Raw genomic sequence first — 16,235 nt, forward strand, 5'->3', positions numbered from 1 at the left:
TGTGTCCTGTGCTACCTCCCATGTACGCTCTCCTAAATCTTGCTCTTCATATGTGGTTTTTAGCTCTAAGGCTTACGAGGCAAGAGCTCTCTGCCCCGACACTGGGAGATATGATAGAGAAAGTCCTGCCAGGTAAATAACATTCCAAGTCTTCATCATATTGGAGAAAAAGTACAGTAAGACTTTCATGAAAACTATGTTCAAATATTAAATATTTAGTATTATACAGTATTATTGAAAATTCTCAACACAACCCTCATTTCCTTGTATTTTGCTTCCAAGGACCTGGACGGTCAATAATTTTTTAAAGTGCTCTTGAGCAATAGTTCTCCGGGCTTTCTGAAGGTCTTTCAAACGTTTGCTTTGAAAGATCTTTTACTCATTACCCTTGTACACGGCCATTTTTAGATGAATGTTTAGTTTTTTATATACAGTATGTTAAGCCACGTAACAATGGTCTATGAATCATTCAAGCATAAAAAAGACATGATGAACTAGTGTTGTGTCTACACATAACCAACAATTTGTTCCTATTTCTTTAGTTTAAACATGCAGAAAAGACTTGTTTAACTATGAGTAACTATGCCAAATTACACAAGAAGTGGATTTAGAATCAGTAGCAACGACTTATGGAGTGATGAATCCTTAACATGGTGAACATCTGTGGAGGAGGCGGGAGAGAGGTACAAGAGCCATCTGTAAAACATGGTGCCCTGTCATGGCTTGGGGTTCTATTTCAGCCAGTGGCGTTAGGGATCTTGTCAAAATTGATGGAATTATGAACACAGAAAAGTGTTGTCAGATTTGGATGCTCTGGAAAGCATCTGATTGGCAGCTTTATTTTCTGCATGGCGGTGATCCCAAAGATATTTGCAGTGCCGTAAAAGCATACCTGCATAGAAAAAACACACACAGTGGAACACATCCTGGTCTTCAACATTATTGAAACGGTGTGGCATCATCTTGACAGAGAATGAAACAAAAGGCAGCCAACATCCAAAGAAGAGCTTTGAATGTCCTTCAAGAAGCCCGGAGAACTATTTGTGAAGACTACTTAAAACTTCCATAAGAGAGTTTAGACTGTGGTGGAGAATAAAGGTGGTCATACCAAATATTGAATTTCAAGCTTGTTAGAGTTTGACAAACTTTATTTCCGTGTATATGACTTCACATATTTCAATAAGTCACTGTGCCTATTTTCTTTGCAAAATATAAAGAAATGAGCGGTGGCTGAAGAGTTTTGCACTTTATTGTACATAAAAAATAATGTTTGGTCTATAGTGGCAGTCATTGTTCTTTCATCCTACTTTCTGGGCTAAAGCAATCCTGACACGGAACGAAAAACTAGACAGTCTGTTGTGCGTTTACCCCATTTACATATTCCATGAACACATTGTAGTGATGTATGTATACAGCATGATAATGGCTCCAACTCTCTTGGCAGAGAAATGGACAGGATGAGCTGACACCCCTCCACCTCTGTGTTGTTATCCTCCCTGCTACCGCACCCCTACCCTCTCCCCATCTTATCTCCCTGTCTGCAGCACGTTTTCTCCCGCACTTTAACCCTGACGCTTCAGCCCCTCTTGCAGGCCAGACCCCTTCTCCCGAGGACGACACCATTATCAGAGACCTGCTCCCTGAGAACGCTGGCGTCGATCACCAGACGGTTCACCAGCTGATCATGGTCCTCATGAAATTTATGGCCAAAGACCAAAGCAGTGCTGAGGCAGATATTGGTAGTGCCAAGGCTTTCAACACAGTGAAGCGTCATCTGTATGTGCTGCTGGGGTATGATCAACAGGAAGGCTGTTTCATGATTGCACCTCAGAAGATGCGCACCTCCACCTGCTTCAACGCCTTCATCGCTGGCATTGCACAAGTAACTGAAATATAATCAAATATTTGCACCTGCATATTAGGCTTATTGCGAAAGAGTACCTGAACGTCGCAACTGCCAGTGAATTTAACTTATTTGCTCACAGGTACTGGACTACAATATCGGTTTGGGAAAGCAGCTGCTCCCTCTTGTGGTCCAGGTGTTGAAGTACTGCACATGTCCCCAGCTGAGGCACTATTTTCAGCAGCCTCCTCGTTGCTCCCTGTGGGCCCTTAAACCACACATTCGGCAGATGTGGCTCAAAGCACTTCTTGTTATCCTTTACAAGGTACTTAATATTTTTTATTGCATGAATAACTGTACATTGAGTCTGCTACATAATGCCACCTAACCTCTAAGATATTTCTTTTTATGTTTTCGTGACATATTTTCTTCAATCTTTTGTACAAAATGAGCTTACATTGTTTTTATGCACCATAGTACCCTTACAGAGATATGGATGGCAGTAAAGTAGTCCTCCATTTGATCCACATCACCATCAACACACTGAATGCACAGTATCACAGCTGTCGCCCCCATGCTACAGCAGGACCACTCTACAGTGACAACTCCAACATAAGCCGCTATAGCGAGAAAGAAAAAGGTGGGAAAAGTAGCAAATGCGTTGTCTGTATCAGCAGTAGATGATGATGATGATTAGAATATGATAATATGATATATGTCATAGATCGTTATGCTAGAATAGGAGGGAAAAGACATTGTTCAGTCAGGCAGATTATGACTTTTTAATGCTACATTAATGCAGCGCTCAAGTACATTTCACATATTTGTTCTCCACATTAGAAGAGGACAGTGTATTTGATGAGTCAGACGTCCATGACACGCCGACTGGTGCTGCTAACAAGGAGTCACAGACCTTCTTTGCTCGCCTGAAGAGAATTGGTGGCAGCAAGTCTGTGAAATACCAGCCGGTAGAGCTGAATGCCAAGAGAAGTAAGAGGCAGAGGCTTTCAATGTCAAGTGCGCTCTATATTAAGCAAATTGATTCAGTCTTTATCATACAATAATATTTTTTTGTGATTCGGTCTCATTTTCTTTCCTTGCATCAGGTGAAATTGAGCTGTCAGAGTACCGTGAAGCTAGCGCCCTTCAGGATAGCATCCTGCACTGTGTGCGGGAGGAGAGCACCAGGAGAAAGAGGCTACAGGCAATCCACAAGCAGAAGTCTTTGGATATTTCCAACACGGATTCCATTCTATTCAGTTTGGACGAACATCGGCGCAAGTCCTGCATTGATCGTTGCGACATGCAGGTGCCCCCTGTAGTCCTGCCCCCATCCTCTACTACTCCCCACAACAGGTATCATGGGATAGGATCCTCTGATGGCTCTTCAGTTCGGGTTGATCCCGTGGACCGACGGGGCTCTCGAGGTGGCCAGTCTGACATCTCCAAGCCCGTCATACCAGAGGTCCGGCTCAGCTGCATGGAGACTTTTGATGACAAAACAGATCAGAGCTCTTTAGAGGGATCAGCTCAGGGAAAGGACGATCAAGACCTGATTGACCTCTCCTCTGACTGCACCTCAATTCCAGAAAAGCATTCGCTGCTCTCCATGTCTGACAGCGACTCCTTGGTCTTTGAACCGCTACCACCTCTGAGGATTGTGGAAAGTGATGAGGAGTTTGATCTTAACACCATCATAGGCTCCAAGTTTAGTGGGAGTCCAAAAGTCTCAGCTTCTCCTGCAAGCAGCAACACTTTGCGACTGTCCCCTGTTGTTCAGGTGAGTGTGGAGGACTGCTCCACTGACAAAAAGACCCCAGAGCTTGTGGTGGGAGAGAGGTGCTCACAGCAGAAATTTGAAGGAAAGGAGCCTATCCGTGTGCCTCGCAGCACCTCTCTGGAGCTCCCTGACCGATCAGAGAACATCTCCCATGAAAGCCCCATGACCTTAAAGCAGAAGAGAGACCTGCTGAGAAAGTCCCCACATGTCCCTGTCACCTCGCTAGATGACACATGTGCGACCCCGGAAGAAATCAGGACTCTTATAGGACCCAGCACCAGTCCCTCTGGCAGGACTATCTTCCTTGACATCCCCGAAGACAAAGCGGAGCCGCCTTCCTCACCAGAGAAGAGCAAGAGCAACAGCAATGACGAAGAAGAAGGGGATGGAGACGATGAAGAGGAGGACGATATGGGCGACGAAGCAGACAGCGACCCCAAACCTGACAACGCAGATGAGAACGATGAAGCTGAGTTTAAAATCCAGATTGTTCCCCGACAGCGTAAACAGAGGAAGATAGCTGTGAGCGCCATCCAGAGGGAATACCTGGACATCTCGTTCAACACGTTCGACAAGCTGGGTGCTGAGCAGACCGCAGAAACAGGTAAAGAGAAAGGACACGTGAACAAAAACCAGAGCGTGCTGTTGTTGATTTCAAAAATGTCTTTTAAGAAAATCTTGTAAAATCTTATTTATTACTTTTTGTACAAGTCTGGTCAAAAGTGAATATTTTAAGAGATCAAACTATTGTAGAATAATTCCAGCTAAACTTAAAGCACTGTAGCTGATTTACTACACATAAGTTCTACTTTAAGCCAGAAAAAGACAATCCTGAGGTGTTGTCACAGTTTATTTATATTCGGCTGACTCACATCAGCTGTTTCTTAGTGACGTAAGCCTACAGAGATGCTGCCTAAACCAGCCATTTATAAATTAGCTTTGTACATTGCTCTACTTACAACTTTTAACTCTGAATATTATTCATTTATTATTTTATCTCTTTAGTTCCTTATTGTTGTTTTAAAAAAATCAATTTTCTTGCATTTCCTTTATTAATAAATGCTTATTTTGTCATCAGAGCGAAATGATCATCACTCATTACCAGAAATACTAACCACTCTTGCCATGCATTGCCCCTTTTCATGTTTTTGTGTGTGTGTATGTGTGTGTGTGTGTGTGTGTGTGTGTGTGTGTGTGTGTGTGTGTGTGTGTGTGTGTGTACTTTTCCAATTATACAATGAGGTTTTAATGTAAAAGTAAAAGACTGAATCAGATTTTTATTGCACTTTAATTGCCCACATGGCACCAAATCATGCCTCTATTGAGATTATGTAACAACATGCTAAACTTCATATAAAAAATTTTTCTCTTAAATTATCACTTAAAAATGTTAGACATCTATGTATTGTATTACTGATTATTGTTGGAAGACTTCTGGTATATATTCTGATGCCTTGCAGATCACAAAGTTATGTCTACCCTGGAAAAGCCACGAGAATCTGCCTCAGCACCAACACTCGAAGCTGCTATACCTGAAACAAGTCATCGCTCTTCAGTGTCAAGTAGGAGCCAAAAACTCACTACATCATCTCCTCACCGACTTCAGTTAAATTGTTTTTTGTGTATTACTAGTGCGATGTCTAATATACCATAACCTATTATTTATATGTTTGTCTCTGATTCACTTTTTACAATTTTGTAATGGAGCTTGAAATATTAAATTAACATGACATAATATACATTTTTTAACAACACAGGAAAAAATACCAATATGTAATGTTTTAAGCTTTAATTTATAACTAGTGCAACTTGAATCTGTTATAATAATGGTTTAGTTAATCAGGACTAGGGCTAAATGACCTAAAGTCTAACCCTTATTGGTTAGACTGAAATGAGTTATACTGACAGTTAAAACCAGGTACTGTTTTCTTGTCTTTCTCTGACCTCTAGCTCAGTACCGGCAGGTGAAACGAGGCTCTCTGGGAGCTTTAACCATGAGCCAGCTTATGAAGAGACAGCTGGAGCATCAGTCCAGCGCACCACACAACATCTGCACCTGGGAGACGGGTCAGTCACTGTGGACATTTTTCAGTTATAACCTTTTGAGGAGACAGTGACATAATAACACATGCAAGAACACCAGACACCCACCAGAGTTAACTGAAATTAAAAGAAGAGGATAGTAAAACACCTCCTAATAGATGGTGATGTTTTTATATGTTTTTATAGCCATTACACTGAAAACTGACTATAAAATGTGATTCATCAAATTTACATCTTTTTTATTTAACTAATAAACTAACTAGTTATATTATTTTAGGAATGATGTAAGAGGAATGATGATGCAAGAGGGCTTTTAAATTACAATAAAAGCCCTCTTATGTACATGCCCTATTACAGGCAGTATTAGTACCCTCATTTGAAAATCTCTGTTTGAGCTAATCCTAATATATTTTCATTTAAATAAATACACTGAATCTAAACTTCAATCAAATTTCTTGTGTGCTACAAGGTGAAAAGGAAATGTTTTTTATGACTGATATTTTTCCATTGTAGGTCCTACGAAGACCAGTCTCCTCTCAGCACCGAGCACAGTCAGCATGTTCGTCCCTGCACCCGAGGAGTTCATTGACGAGCAGCCTACCACGATGTCTGACCGGTGAATCAATCACTTAGTAGCTATATCTATCAAGCTGTATTAAAGTCAAACTATTATTGATTTATTGGAGAATTGCAAATCTATTTGTACTGGTGCCAACAACAATAAAACCAGAAACTAACTTTTAGCCCAAGTGCTCGAGATCCTGTGACAGCAGAGATCACATTGTCTTTACATTATGTCCATGTGGTATAACTGCTATTTCAGGGTAAATGCTGCCACTAATTAACAGTAATGAACTAAAAGAGAACTGAAAAGGATTCAGAATGTCAGATTTTGTAGGAGCTTTGGAAAAATTCCTAAAATATTCCCATCAAAATTCCCTACAGAGCTAATTTTTGCAGCTTTTTATTTTAACTTGTTGAATTGGAATTATGCATCAGAGCTGGTCTCCGTCACGCCCTGGAGTTAAAAAGCAAAAGTTAAAAAGGGTGTCTGGAAAGAAGTGTTCTACACATTGCTTGTTGGCTTTGCAAGTGATGAAGCAGCAGCTGCAATCAGCCGATAGAAAGAAACAGCCGCACCCCTGTGTGGAAGCACTGGCTTTAACCTCATCACATCATTCACATTAAGAACCTGCAGTCCACCAGGCTGTAAAACACATTACAGAACTGAGTCATTCTCACATATTTATCGGTTCTTAAACCTTCTGCTGTTGATCTCAGTAAATTTAACAGGGTGGCTCCTTCCCTGTCTGGATATTTAAAGATGTTGGTAAAAGAGTAACAATGTTTTGAAGATGACTTTGCAGGAAAGCAGAAAAGTGCGTCTAAGCCATTTTCTTAGGGAAAAAGGTTTTTCCCTAAGTTTTGATAATTCTCTCTTCAAACATTTTGACATTATTTCATATTGAAGTTGAATGGCTCAGCTGGCCAAACAGCACTAAGTGGAAGTAGGAATTTATTCTTTTAATTTCTTTTTAAGTTTAATTTAAAAAAGTAAATTATTATTGTATTATTGTAAACACTGTGGTTACATTTTTAAGGACTGAACTTTCAATTCAATTTATATGGTGTCAATTTACAACAACAGTCGCCTCAAGGCGCATTATATTGTAAGTTAGACCCTACAATGACCCCCTGTGAGCTAGCACTTTGGGGACAGTGGGAAGGGAAAACTCCCTTTTAACAGTAAGAAACCTCTGGCAGAACCGGGCTCAGGGAGGGGCAGTCATCGGCCACAACTCGATTAGTTAAAGTTAATAAATGTGACACTTAAAGAATAAATATTCTAACAGGCTTCAGATGATTATACAGGATTGGAGGTGTTGAGGGCTGCTGTTACAGTGCTGCGTGCTCACATTAAACATGGTCAAAGTTTTATATAATGACTAGGTACAAAATAGCCAAAAGCTTAGGGCTCAGACTGCTCAAAGCACTCAATTTCACCCAGTTTTTTTTCTATCCTGATTTCAGAGAGAAGAGATATTCCTAATATGGTCATCCAATGCACACAGCTCTGGCTGTGAGCACTGATCAAGCAGTTTGTGAAGGGCAGCCAATCAGAAAAATGAGCTTAAAGAGAGGCGAGTTAAAACTGCTTGTTGCAGACTGTGGATGATTGAAGGGGCTGCAACAGACCGAGTACTAAACTTTAGATAGTGCAAAGCTTTTCTAGTGGAGTCGCAAAAAAACCTGAATCTTAAAATGAGCAAAATAGATCTGTTTTTATGCTAAATCTAGCCTGGTGTATTTCCGTGTGATGTCTCAGGTGTCGGGACTGTGCAGCTGTTCTGGAAGAATATGATGAGGAGACTCTCAGCCTCGCTGTGGTGGTTCTTTCCATGTTCATTCACCTCAGCCCGGATTTGGCTGCCCCTATGCTTCTTGACATCATGCAGTCTGTGGGCAGGTACAACAGCTCCAGTAACCATCCCTGCAATCTCCATCCACACAGCACTTCACCGTTAAATGAAGTTTCATAACTCACTCTTAGAGCTCATGCATAATTCATCTCTGAGTCCTAATCCGCTGCTTTGACTTCTCTCAGGTTGGCATCCAGTGGCAATTTTTCTGGACAAGCTGAGAGGTATGAGACATAAAAGCCATAACACCAATGTGTGCAGATGTTCACTGTGCTTATAGATGACTTTAATAGTATATGTCAAGTGTGACTGCCCTTCTAACACAGCCATTCTCCCTGCGATGTCCTGCAGTATGTTGATCCCAGGGAATGTAGCAGGTGTAGCCAAGCAGTTCCTGCGCTGTATGTTTCACCAGCTGGCTCCTAACGGCATCTTGCCCCAGCTCTTCCAGAGCAACATAAAAGGTCTGTTTAAAAACCTGAAAATTCAGCTTGAATTTGTCATAGAAAAGAAACTTAGCTTCACACTTTATTGTAATGTAGCTACTTTTAAACATTCAATCTAACATCATAAGTTCCCATTGTATAAACTGCTCCCTTCTTTTTCTTTTAACAGATGGAAGTTTTCTGAGAACACTTGCATCCTCGCTGATAGATTTCAATGAGCTCAGTTCTGTTGCTGCTCTCAACATGCTCCTCGAGGTGGGATTTTTTCTTCATGTTGATGTGTTGAGTCATTCAACCAGCAGGAGGAGCTCTTGTCAAAGCAAAAGATTTGATGTCGCCAGCTTCATGTGCAGCGTAGGCCCATCTTAAACATCACATCATCTGGGCATTTCAGGAAACCTGCTTTGATCTGCACTCCTCTGCTAGTTTATTGTACTGATATCTAAATAAAAATGGGCAAGATAAGAACCTACTGATGCACGCGCTCATCCGTGCAGTCATCTGTACTTCAGTGTCCTAAATCCACTGCTCTCATCATGAGCATTGTGACTGATCAGGAGTGAAATGATGGAAATATCTTCACTTATAGAATGTCATTATATAACCCCTTTTTATGGTTTATGCCTCCCTGCCTCCCAGGGCTTGAACAACAAAAAGAATCTTCCAGCAGGGGGCACAATGCTGCACTGCCTGGACAACATTGCCACCTTCATGGAGGCACTCCCCATGGACTCTCCCAGCAACCTGTGGACAACCATCTGCAACCAGTTCCAGACCTTCCTCACAAAACTGCCCTCTGTGCTTCCTCTGAAGGTAGATATCAACTCGTCCGAGTACTTAGTCATGGTCTTATGTGATTACTGTCGGAGGAAAACGCATCCAGCGGTGCACTCGTATGGTTCAAAAGGACAGAGTCTTAAAACTGTAATTGATTTGACTCTGACACTTTTACCTTGGAGGTCAAATTAGTGTGCAATCATTTGCAACCCTCACAAGCACAGGGGAGAGGTCAACATATTTTTCAATGTGTGTCTCATTAGTGTCCTATGGATTCCAGTTTAAGGATTATCATTTGCCTGCTGAAAATCCCAACAACAAATGCAACTCGGGTAAGTTCAAAGCAGAACGTCAGTGTCTCCTCTTTCTGCCCTTTAATAACTAACCTATTTCTACGTTTCTTCCATCACACAGAGTCTCCTGGAGCCCTTTTCCAAGCTGCTGAGCTTCGTCATCCAGTATGGAACATTCGGTCTCTCCTACCTTGTGGAGCTCTGTGGACTTTGTTACAAAGCCTTCAATAAGGTACTTTTGTGTGTCTGCAGCTTGTAAGAAGTCTTGAAAGAGTTAAACCCTTCAAACTAATCTGCAGTTTGCTGCTCTCTCACTCATCACTTTTTTTGGTGCTACACCTACTTCCCCGACACTCCAGTCAGCCTGAAATGTGGCCGTGTGTCACAGATGATTAAGTAGGCAATCAGCCAGTATTGATTAACATGATTAGTTGGTGTGCTAGGACCGAGGATGTATGGTGTGTTTCTCCGTGGCTGCCTCAGACGGCGATGGAGCCAGGGCTGTCTGCACTGTTCGGACAGATGAATCCTCAGTCCTCCACCACTGTCAGCACAGCGTGGTTTATGCCTCTTGTGGTATTGATTTTTTTTATAGCCGCTTTAATTCCTGACCTTATAATATCCTCATTTCAAAACTCAGAGTTGCTGTGAATGATTGCTTTTGGATCTTTACCCTCTGCCGTTTTTTTTTTTAATGGTAAGGTGAGGTGTCAGGGAAGAGCCGATTTTCAATAATTTGTTTCAACTCAGTTCAGTTTTGGAGGTCAGGTGTTAAGGACACACATTAGAGCTCTCTGGACCTACTAAAGTTGGTCACATCATGCATCACTTGTCACCTCTGCATCGCCCTGTATGATGAGGAGCCTTGTGGCTTAAGAACGGCCTTTTAATTTGCTATTTTCCAAACTTACATGCTCCATTAAGTTTTAATCACCAGAGTGCTGCATCCAGGTACGTGCATTAGCAAGCCACGCAGTGAGAACTGTCAGCTTTGCATTGTGCATGAGCAGAAGATCATGTGCTTGCTCCTAACATAAGAATAGAATAGAATAGAATAGAATTCAACTTTATTGTCATTGCACATGCACAGGTACAGGGCAACGAAATGCAGTTTGCATCCATCCAGAAGTGCTTTAGTGATATAGATATATTACAATATATATTAGCAATAATATAGATATGTGAGTATATTACAGAAATGGGTCTATTATGGTATGTTATAATGTACACGGTATGAAGTATGTTGTGAATATTCTATAACTAAGTATGTACAGGCTGTAGTGAGTACAAGCTATGTACAGGATATGAACAGGATATAAATATGAAAAACTATACAGAATATGAAATAAATAACTTTACAGAATCTGAGATATACAGCTATACAGAAATGGGAACTATGCAAGTTGTAAACAGTTGTAGGATTAAAGATTATCGAATGTACAGAATGATTATTTACACAGAGCTATACAGTAGTGCAGTTAAGATAAGTGAGGGTGTAGATAGTTTCTACAGAGGCTATATAAAGTGCTAGTGGTTGTGAGTGGTGGTTCAGTCCATGTTATTATTGTGTTTGAGGGTACAGTTGTCCATTGTGGGTGTGTGTATGTTCAGTCCATGTGTTAACGTGGGTCAGATGTCAGGAGGCAGAGTTCAGGAGTCTGACAGCTGTGGGGAAGAAGCTGTTCCGGTACCTGGTGGTCTTAGTCCGGAGGCTCCTGTGGCGCCTCCCAGAGGGCAGGAGGGTGAAGAGTCCATGTGATGGGTGACTGGGGTCTTTGATGATTTTCCCAGCCCTTTTCAGACACCGCTTCCTGTAGATGTCTTTTATGGCAGGAAGTGGTGCTCTGGCGATGCGCTGGGCAGTTTTCACGACCCTCTGCAACGCCTTCCGGTCCGAGGCAGAGCAGTTCCCGTACCAGACTGTTATACAGTTGGTCAGGATGCTCTCGATGGTGCAGCGATAGAAGTTCACCAGGATGTCTGAGGACAGGTGGTTCTTCCTCAGAGTCCTCAAGAAGAAGAGGCGCTGGTGAGCCTTCTTGACCAGCTTGGAGCAGTTGGTCGTCCAGGTGAGATCCTCGGAGATGTGGACTCCCAGGAACCTGAAGCTGCTCACACGCTCCACAGCCGTCCCCTTAATGTGGATGGGTGGATGTGGGTCAGCATTCCTCCTGTAGTCCACGATGAGCTCCTTGGTCTTCTCGGTGTTAAGCAGCAGGTTGTTTCTGTCGCACCACTCAGCCAGACGATCCACCTCCTCCCTGTAGGCGGCCTCATCGTTGTCACTGATGAGGCCAATCACCGTGGTGTCATCTGCAAACTTAATGATGGTGTTGGAACCATCAGCAGGTCTGCAGTCGTGGGTGAAGAGGGAGTAGAGGAAAGGGCTCATCACACAGCCTTGTGGTACACCGGTGTTCATTGTGATGGTAGATGAGCAGCGGTTATCCAGCCGGACATGTTGGGGGCGGTTGGTCAGGAAGTCCAGTAACCATTTGCAGATGAGGGAACTGATACCCAGGTCTGTCAGTTTCCTGATGAGTTGTGAGGGGTGGATTGTATTGAATGCTGAACTGAAGTCTATAAACAGCATTCTGGCGTAGGTGTTGTTGTTGTCCAGGTGTGAGAGGACAGAGTGCAGTGCGATGGAGACTGCATCCTCTGTGCTCCTGTTCCGGCGGTATGCGAATTGGTGGGGGTCCAGGGTGGGGGGGAGACAGGATTTGAAGTGTGCTAGGACCAGTCGCTCTAAGCACTTAGTGATGATGGGGGTGAGTGCTACTGGGCGGTAGTCATTGAGGCAAGATGGGTTGGAGTTTTTGGGTATCGGGACGATGGAGGTGGATTTGAAGCAGGCCGGTACCACAGCGTGGGCCAAGGACAGATTGAATATGTCTGTGAGCACTCCTGCAAGCTCCCCAGAACACGCTCTGAGAACACGCCCGGGGATGCCATCAGGGCCTGCAGCCTTGTGGACATTGATCCTGCTCAGCACCGCTCCTACATCGGTGGGGGAGAGAGTCATAGGTTGGTGGTCTGGCGTCATGTCTGCTTTGGTTGTGGTTGTGGGGTTCCCTCGCTCAAAACGAGCATAAAAGTTGTTGAGCTCGTTGAGGAAGGAGACATCAGAGGATGCGGGGGAGGGTTTGGTGGTCCTGTAGTCTGTGATGGTCTGGAGTCCTTGCCACATGCGTCGGGGGTTGGAGTTGGAGAAGTGTTCTTCTACCTTCTTTTTGTAATGGTGTTTGGCTTTTTTGATGCCCTTCTTTAGATTAGCCCTGGCTGTACTGTAGGCGTGTGCATCTCCTGACCTAAAGGCGGTGTTGCGGGCCTTCAGGTTCATCCAAGGCTTCTGGTTGGGGTACATGGTGATCCGTTTCTGGGTGGTGACACTGTCTGTGGTTTTGGAGATGTAATCCAGTACAGATAAGGCGTACTGGTCCAGGTCTGTGTGGGTGAACATATTCCAGTCTGTGTTTTTAAATCTGTCCTGGAGCACTGCGTCTGTCCCCTCTGGCCACACTTTAATTGTCCTCACAGCAGGTTTCACACGTTGGATGAGTGGTGAATACCTAGGTGTGAGGAACAGGGAGAGATGGTCCGATTGTCCAATGTGGGGGAGGGGTGTGGCTTTGTAGGCTCCAGCCAGGTTGGAATACACATGGTCTAAAGTCTTGTCTCCTCTGGTGTGGCAGGAGACATGTTGGTGGAATCTGGGGAGGACTGTCTTTAAGTTGGTGTGGTTGAAGTCGCCAGCAACAATAAAAGCAGCCTCGGGGTGTTTATTCTGGTGTTTGTTAATGGCTGTTTGTTAATAAGCAAACATGACTACAAAAAGAAAGCGAGAGACAAACTGGAAGTCAGAAGATGACAGTGTGGTTTGTAAACAGGCAGCTGGGCTTTGTGTGGAAGGGATGAACAAAGAGAGCAGCCTGTCCTCCGGGAGGGAGAAGGCTGCCTGACAGCCTCATCTGAGCTGCCTGGGACTCTGGGAGGAGAGATCTGGACTGGCCTAAATCTACTCCTCGGCTTTCACTATTCTCCGTCTCCCCGGCTTTCCTCCCTCCCCTCTCGCTGCCTGTCCTTCCCCCTCTATTCAAGCTACAGAGTTTATGCTCTCCTCGCAGCATGAGTAAGGCAGAGTGATAATAGAAAAAGGCAGTCTTGCTGCATCAGTACATTTACTACACTCTCTATCTTCTCGCATCCAGGAGAGAGATAAGTTCTACATGTCCCGCATTGTGGTGTTAGAGCTCCTGCAGGCTCTCAAGTTCAAGTCTCCTCTGCCTGACACAAACTTGTTACTTCTGGTTCAGGTAAAAAAACAAAAATCTCTCTTATCCATCTCGGTTTACGAGAGCCAGAAAATCACAGCAATTCAATCTGACTGCAATTCTATAACTCCATGTGGATTTTGCCAGTTTGTTTGTGCAGATATCGGCACACGGCTAGCGGAATCCACCATCATCCAAAAGCACATGATCTCAACGCTGCCGGGGGTGAGACTTAAATCGTTGTGTGCTACACTGTCTTATTAAAATCAGGCTCATAAAACAGCAGGAAATATAGACAGGCTCCACTGTGATTCCTCCTAAAGGATAAACTGCTGTTTCTCTCTACAGTGCACGACGGCAGCAATGGAATGCATGCGGCAATATATAAGTGAGCTCTTGGACTTTATTGCAGATATGCACACACTAACCAAACTTAAAGTAAGTCTTCTGTGTGTGAGTTTACAATTTGGACATGTCTCATGTGGAGAGTTTTGTTTTTCATCCTTATCTTTTCTTCACTCCAAATCTGCTCTTCAGAGCCATATGAAGGCTTGTTGTCAGCCACTGCACGAGGACACCTTTGGGGGCAACCTGAAAGTGGGCTTGGCACAAGTCGCAGCCATGGAGATCAGCAAAGGCAATCACCGCGATAACAAAGCTGTTGTGCGTTATCTTCCCTGGCTTTATCATCCGCCATCCACCATGCAACAAGGGTAAAAATGATGAGACTAAGACTGACTGACTTAATAAGAAAAATGAATGGTGAAAGAAGAAATGCACACTGTGTTGTTAATTGATTTGTTGAACTCATTTTCATTTTTTTCTTTCTCTCTAGGCCAAAAGAATTCATTGAGTGCGTGTCCCACATTCGTCAGCTGTCCTGGCTTCTTTTGGGCTCCCTGACGCACTGTGCCCTGCACCAGGGCTCCACCTCCTGCATGCCCATCCCTCTCGACGCTGGCTCCCACATTGCAGACCATCTTATCGTCATCCTGATTGGCTTCCCAGAACAGTCGAAGGTCTGGCAGACACAAATCTCTTCAAATGATCACACTCAGATTTTTCCAGATGCGATTTGTGGCAACCACAATGGCCTTGTCAGTTTTGGTCTCGGTCCTTATCCTCAGACGTCGGTGCTGCACATGTGCTCCCTGTTCCACGCCTTCATGTTCGCCCAGCTGTGGACCATCTACTGCGAGCAGGCAGCCGCCGCTCCCTCCCTGCAGAACCAGAACCAGACAGAGTTTTCTTCCAGCGCCATCCTCACGGGCCTCGAGTTCTGGAGTCGGGTTACACCCAGCATCCTGCAGCTTATGGCCCACAATAAAGTTGTAAGTGCTGCGCGGTATCCTTTGCAAACATCCGTCTGAGACAGTCAGGACTGTCGCTGTGGAAGAATGGTGATTTTCTTCTTTTAATATTATGAGTAAACAGTAAATATGTTACATAAAATTAAGTCTATTTCATATTTGTCTCTCAGATGGTAGAGATGGTGTGTCTTCATGTCATTAGTTTAATGGAGGCCCTGCAGGAATGCAACTCAACCATCTTTGTCAAGGTTTGCTATAAGTCCAGTGTCCTTCCATGCAGACAGTGCTGTATATTCTCTCTGTAACATGCAGAATAATGCTTATTTATTCATCTCCATTTCTTTTTTCAGTTAATTCCTATGTGGCTACCCATGATTCAGTCAAATCTTAAGGTAAGTGGTTTTAAAAGGTGTTAATCATACAGATTAATGATAATTACTATTGATGATTTCAAACTGAAACACTATCATCTCTTCTTTTCGTCGTAAGCATCTGTCTGCAGGGCTGCAGTTGCGTCTTCAGGCCATCCAGAATAGGGTGAACCACCAGTGTCTGCAGGGCCAGATGTCCGGAGCCCCTCCGTTCGCCCTGCGCAAATGGCTGCAGTGCACCCAGTTCAAGATGGCTCAGGTGGAGATCCAGTCGTCTGAGGCTGCTTCACAGTTTTACCCCATGTGACCTGTTCTGTGGTCAGCTCTGCCTCACCTGGGTCCCTAGGCCTGCATGCATCTGCTCTGGCTGAAAGTGACTTTAAAAAAAAAAAAAAAGGACTCTTATATAAAGTGATGCTGTGTGGGATTCGTTTGAAATGAATCATTTTTCAGAACCTTTAGTATATGTACAGTAAATCTATGCTATTTTAAAGTACTAACACTGGAGTTGGACTGTATAGAAGAACTGTGTTCGGTGCCCAATCTGTTGCATTTAACAGAATTGAAGAGTCAGACGACTGTAGAGGATTTCCACAGACCCATGTTAGTAATAGCAAGGGCCTGAAACCAAATGCTTGTTTAATCATAGATATGTTCACTCTGACATTCATAACCTAT

At 43.6% G+C, this 16,235-nt stretch overlaps 1 protein-coding gene across 2 annotated transcripts in view; it reads left to right on the plus strand.

Moving 5' to 3' along the window:
- The window catches only part of unc79 (unc-79 homolog, NALCN channel complex subunit), a 34,534-nt gene extending 18,670 nt beyond the window's left edge, over positions 1-15,864 (plus strand). Inside the window, exons 27-51 of one of the 2 annotated variants that reach the window (XM_085342717.1) lie at positions 64-132; positions 1,545-1,882; positions 1,986-2,168; positions 2,321-2,483; positions 2,684-2,833; positions 2,950-4,227; positions 5,084-5,185; positions 5,574-5,690; positions 6,180-6,282; positions 7,993-8,133; positions 8,272-8,310; positions 8,438-8,550; positions 8,702-8,787; positions 9,172-9,345; positions 9,573-9,641; positions 9,724-9,834; positions 13,814-13,918; positions 14,024-14,101; positions 14,225-14,314; positions 14,414-14,589; positions 14,712-14,895; positions 15,004-15,207; positions 15,357-15,434; positions 15,537-15,578; positions 15,676-15,864. In XM_085342717.1, coding sequence (XP_085198843.1) covers positions 64-132; positions 1,545-1,882; positions 1,986-2,168; positions 2,321-2,483; positions 2,684-2,833; positions 2,950-4,227; positions 5,084-5,185; positions 5,574-5,690; positions 6,180-6,282; positions 7,993-8,133; positions 8,272-8,310; positions 8,438-8,550; positions 8,702-8,787; positions 9,172-9,345; positions 9,573-9,641; positions 9,724-9,834; positions 13,814-13,918; positions 14,024-14,101; positions 14,225-14,314; positions 14,414-14,589; positions 14,712-14,895; positions 15,004-15,207; positions 15,357-15,434; positions 15,537-15,578; positions 15,676-15,864 — 4,382 coding nt within the window. The remainder of the gene's footprint in view (positions 1-63; positions 133-1,544; positions 1,883-1,985; positions 2,169-2,320; positions 2,484-2,683; positions 2,834-2,949; positions 4,228-5,083; positions 5,186-5,573; positions 5,691-6,179; positions 6,283-7,992; positions 8,134-8,271; positions 8,311-8,437; positions 8,551-8,701; positions 8,788-9,171; positions 9,346-9,572; positions 9,642-9,723; positions 9,835-13,813; positions 13,919-14,023; positions 14,102-14,224; positions 14,315-14,413; positions 14,590-14,711; positions 14,896-15,003; positions 15,208-15,356; positions 15,435-15,536; positions 15,579-15,675) is intronic. The other variant, XM_085342718.1, reaches the window with a different exon arrangement.
- Positions 15,865-16,235: the final 371 nt, after the last annotated feature.

Source organism: Diplotaxodon limnothrissa, linkage group LG19 (genome assembly GCF_057381915.1).
Source record: "Diplotaxodon limnothrissa isolate DT_005_m linkage group LG19, D_limnothrissa_male_GT1.1, whole genome shotgun sequence".
In the NCBI taxonomy this organism is placed as follows: Eukaryota; Metazoa; Chordata; class Actinopteri; order Cichliformes; family Cichlidae; genus Diplotaxodon; species Diplotaxodon limnothrissa.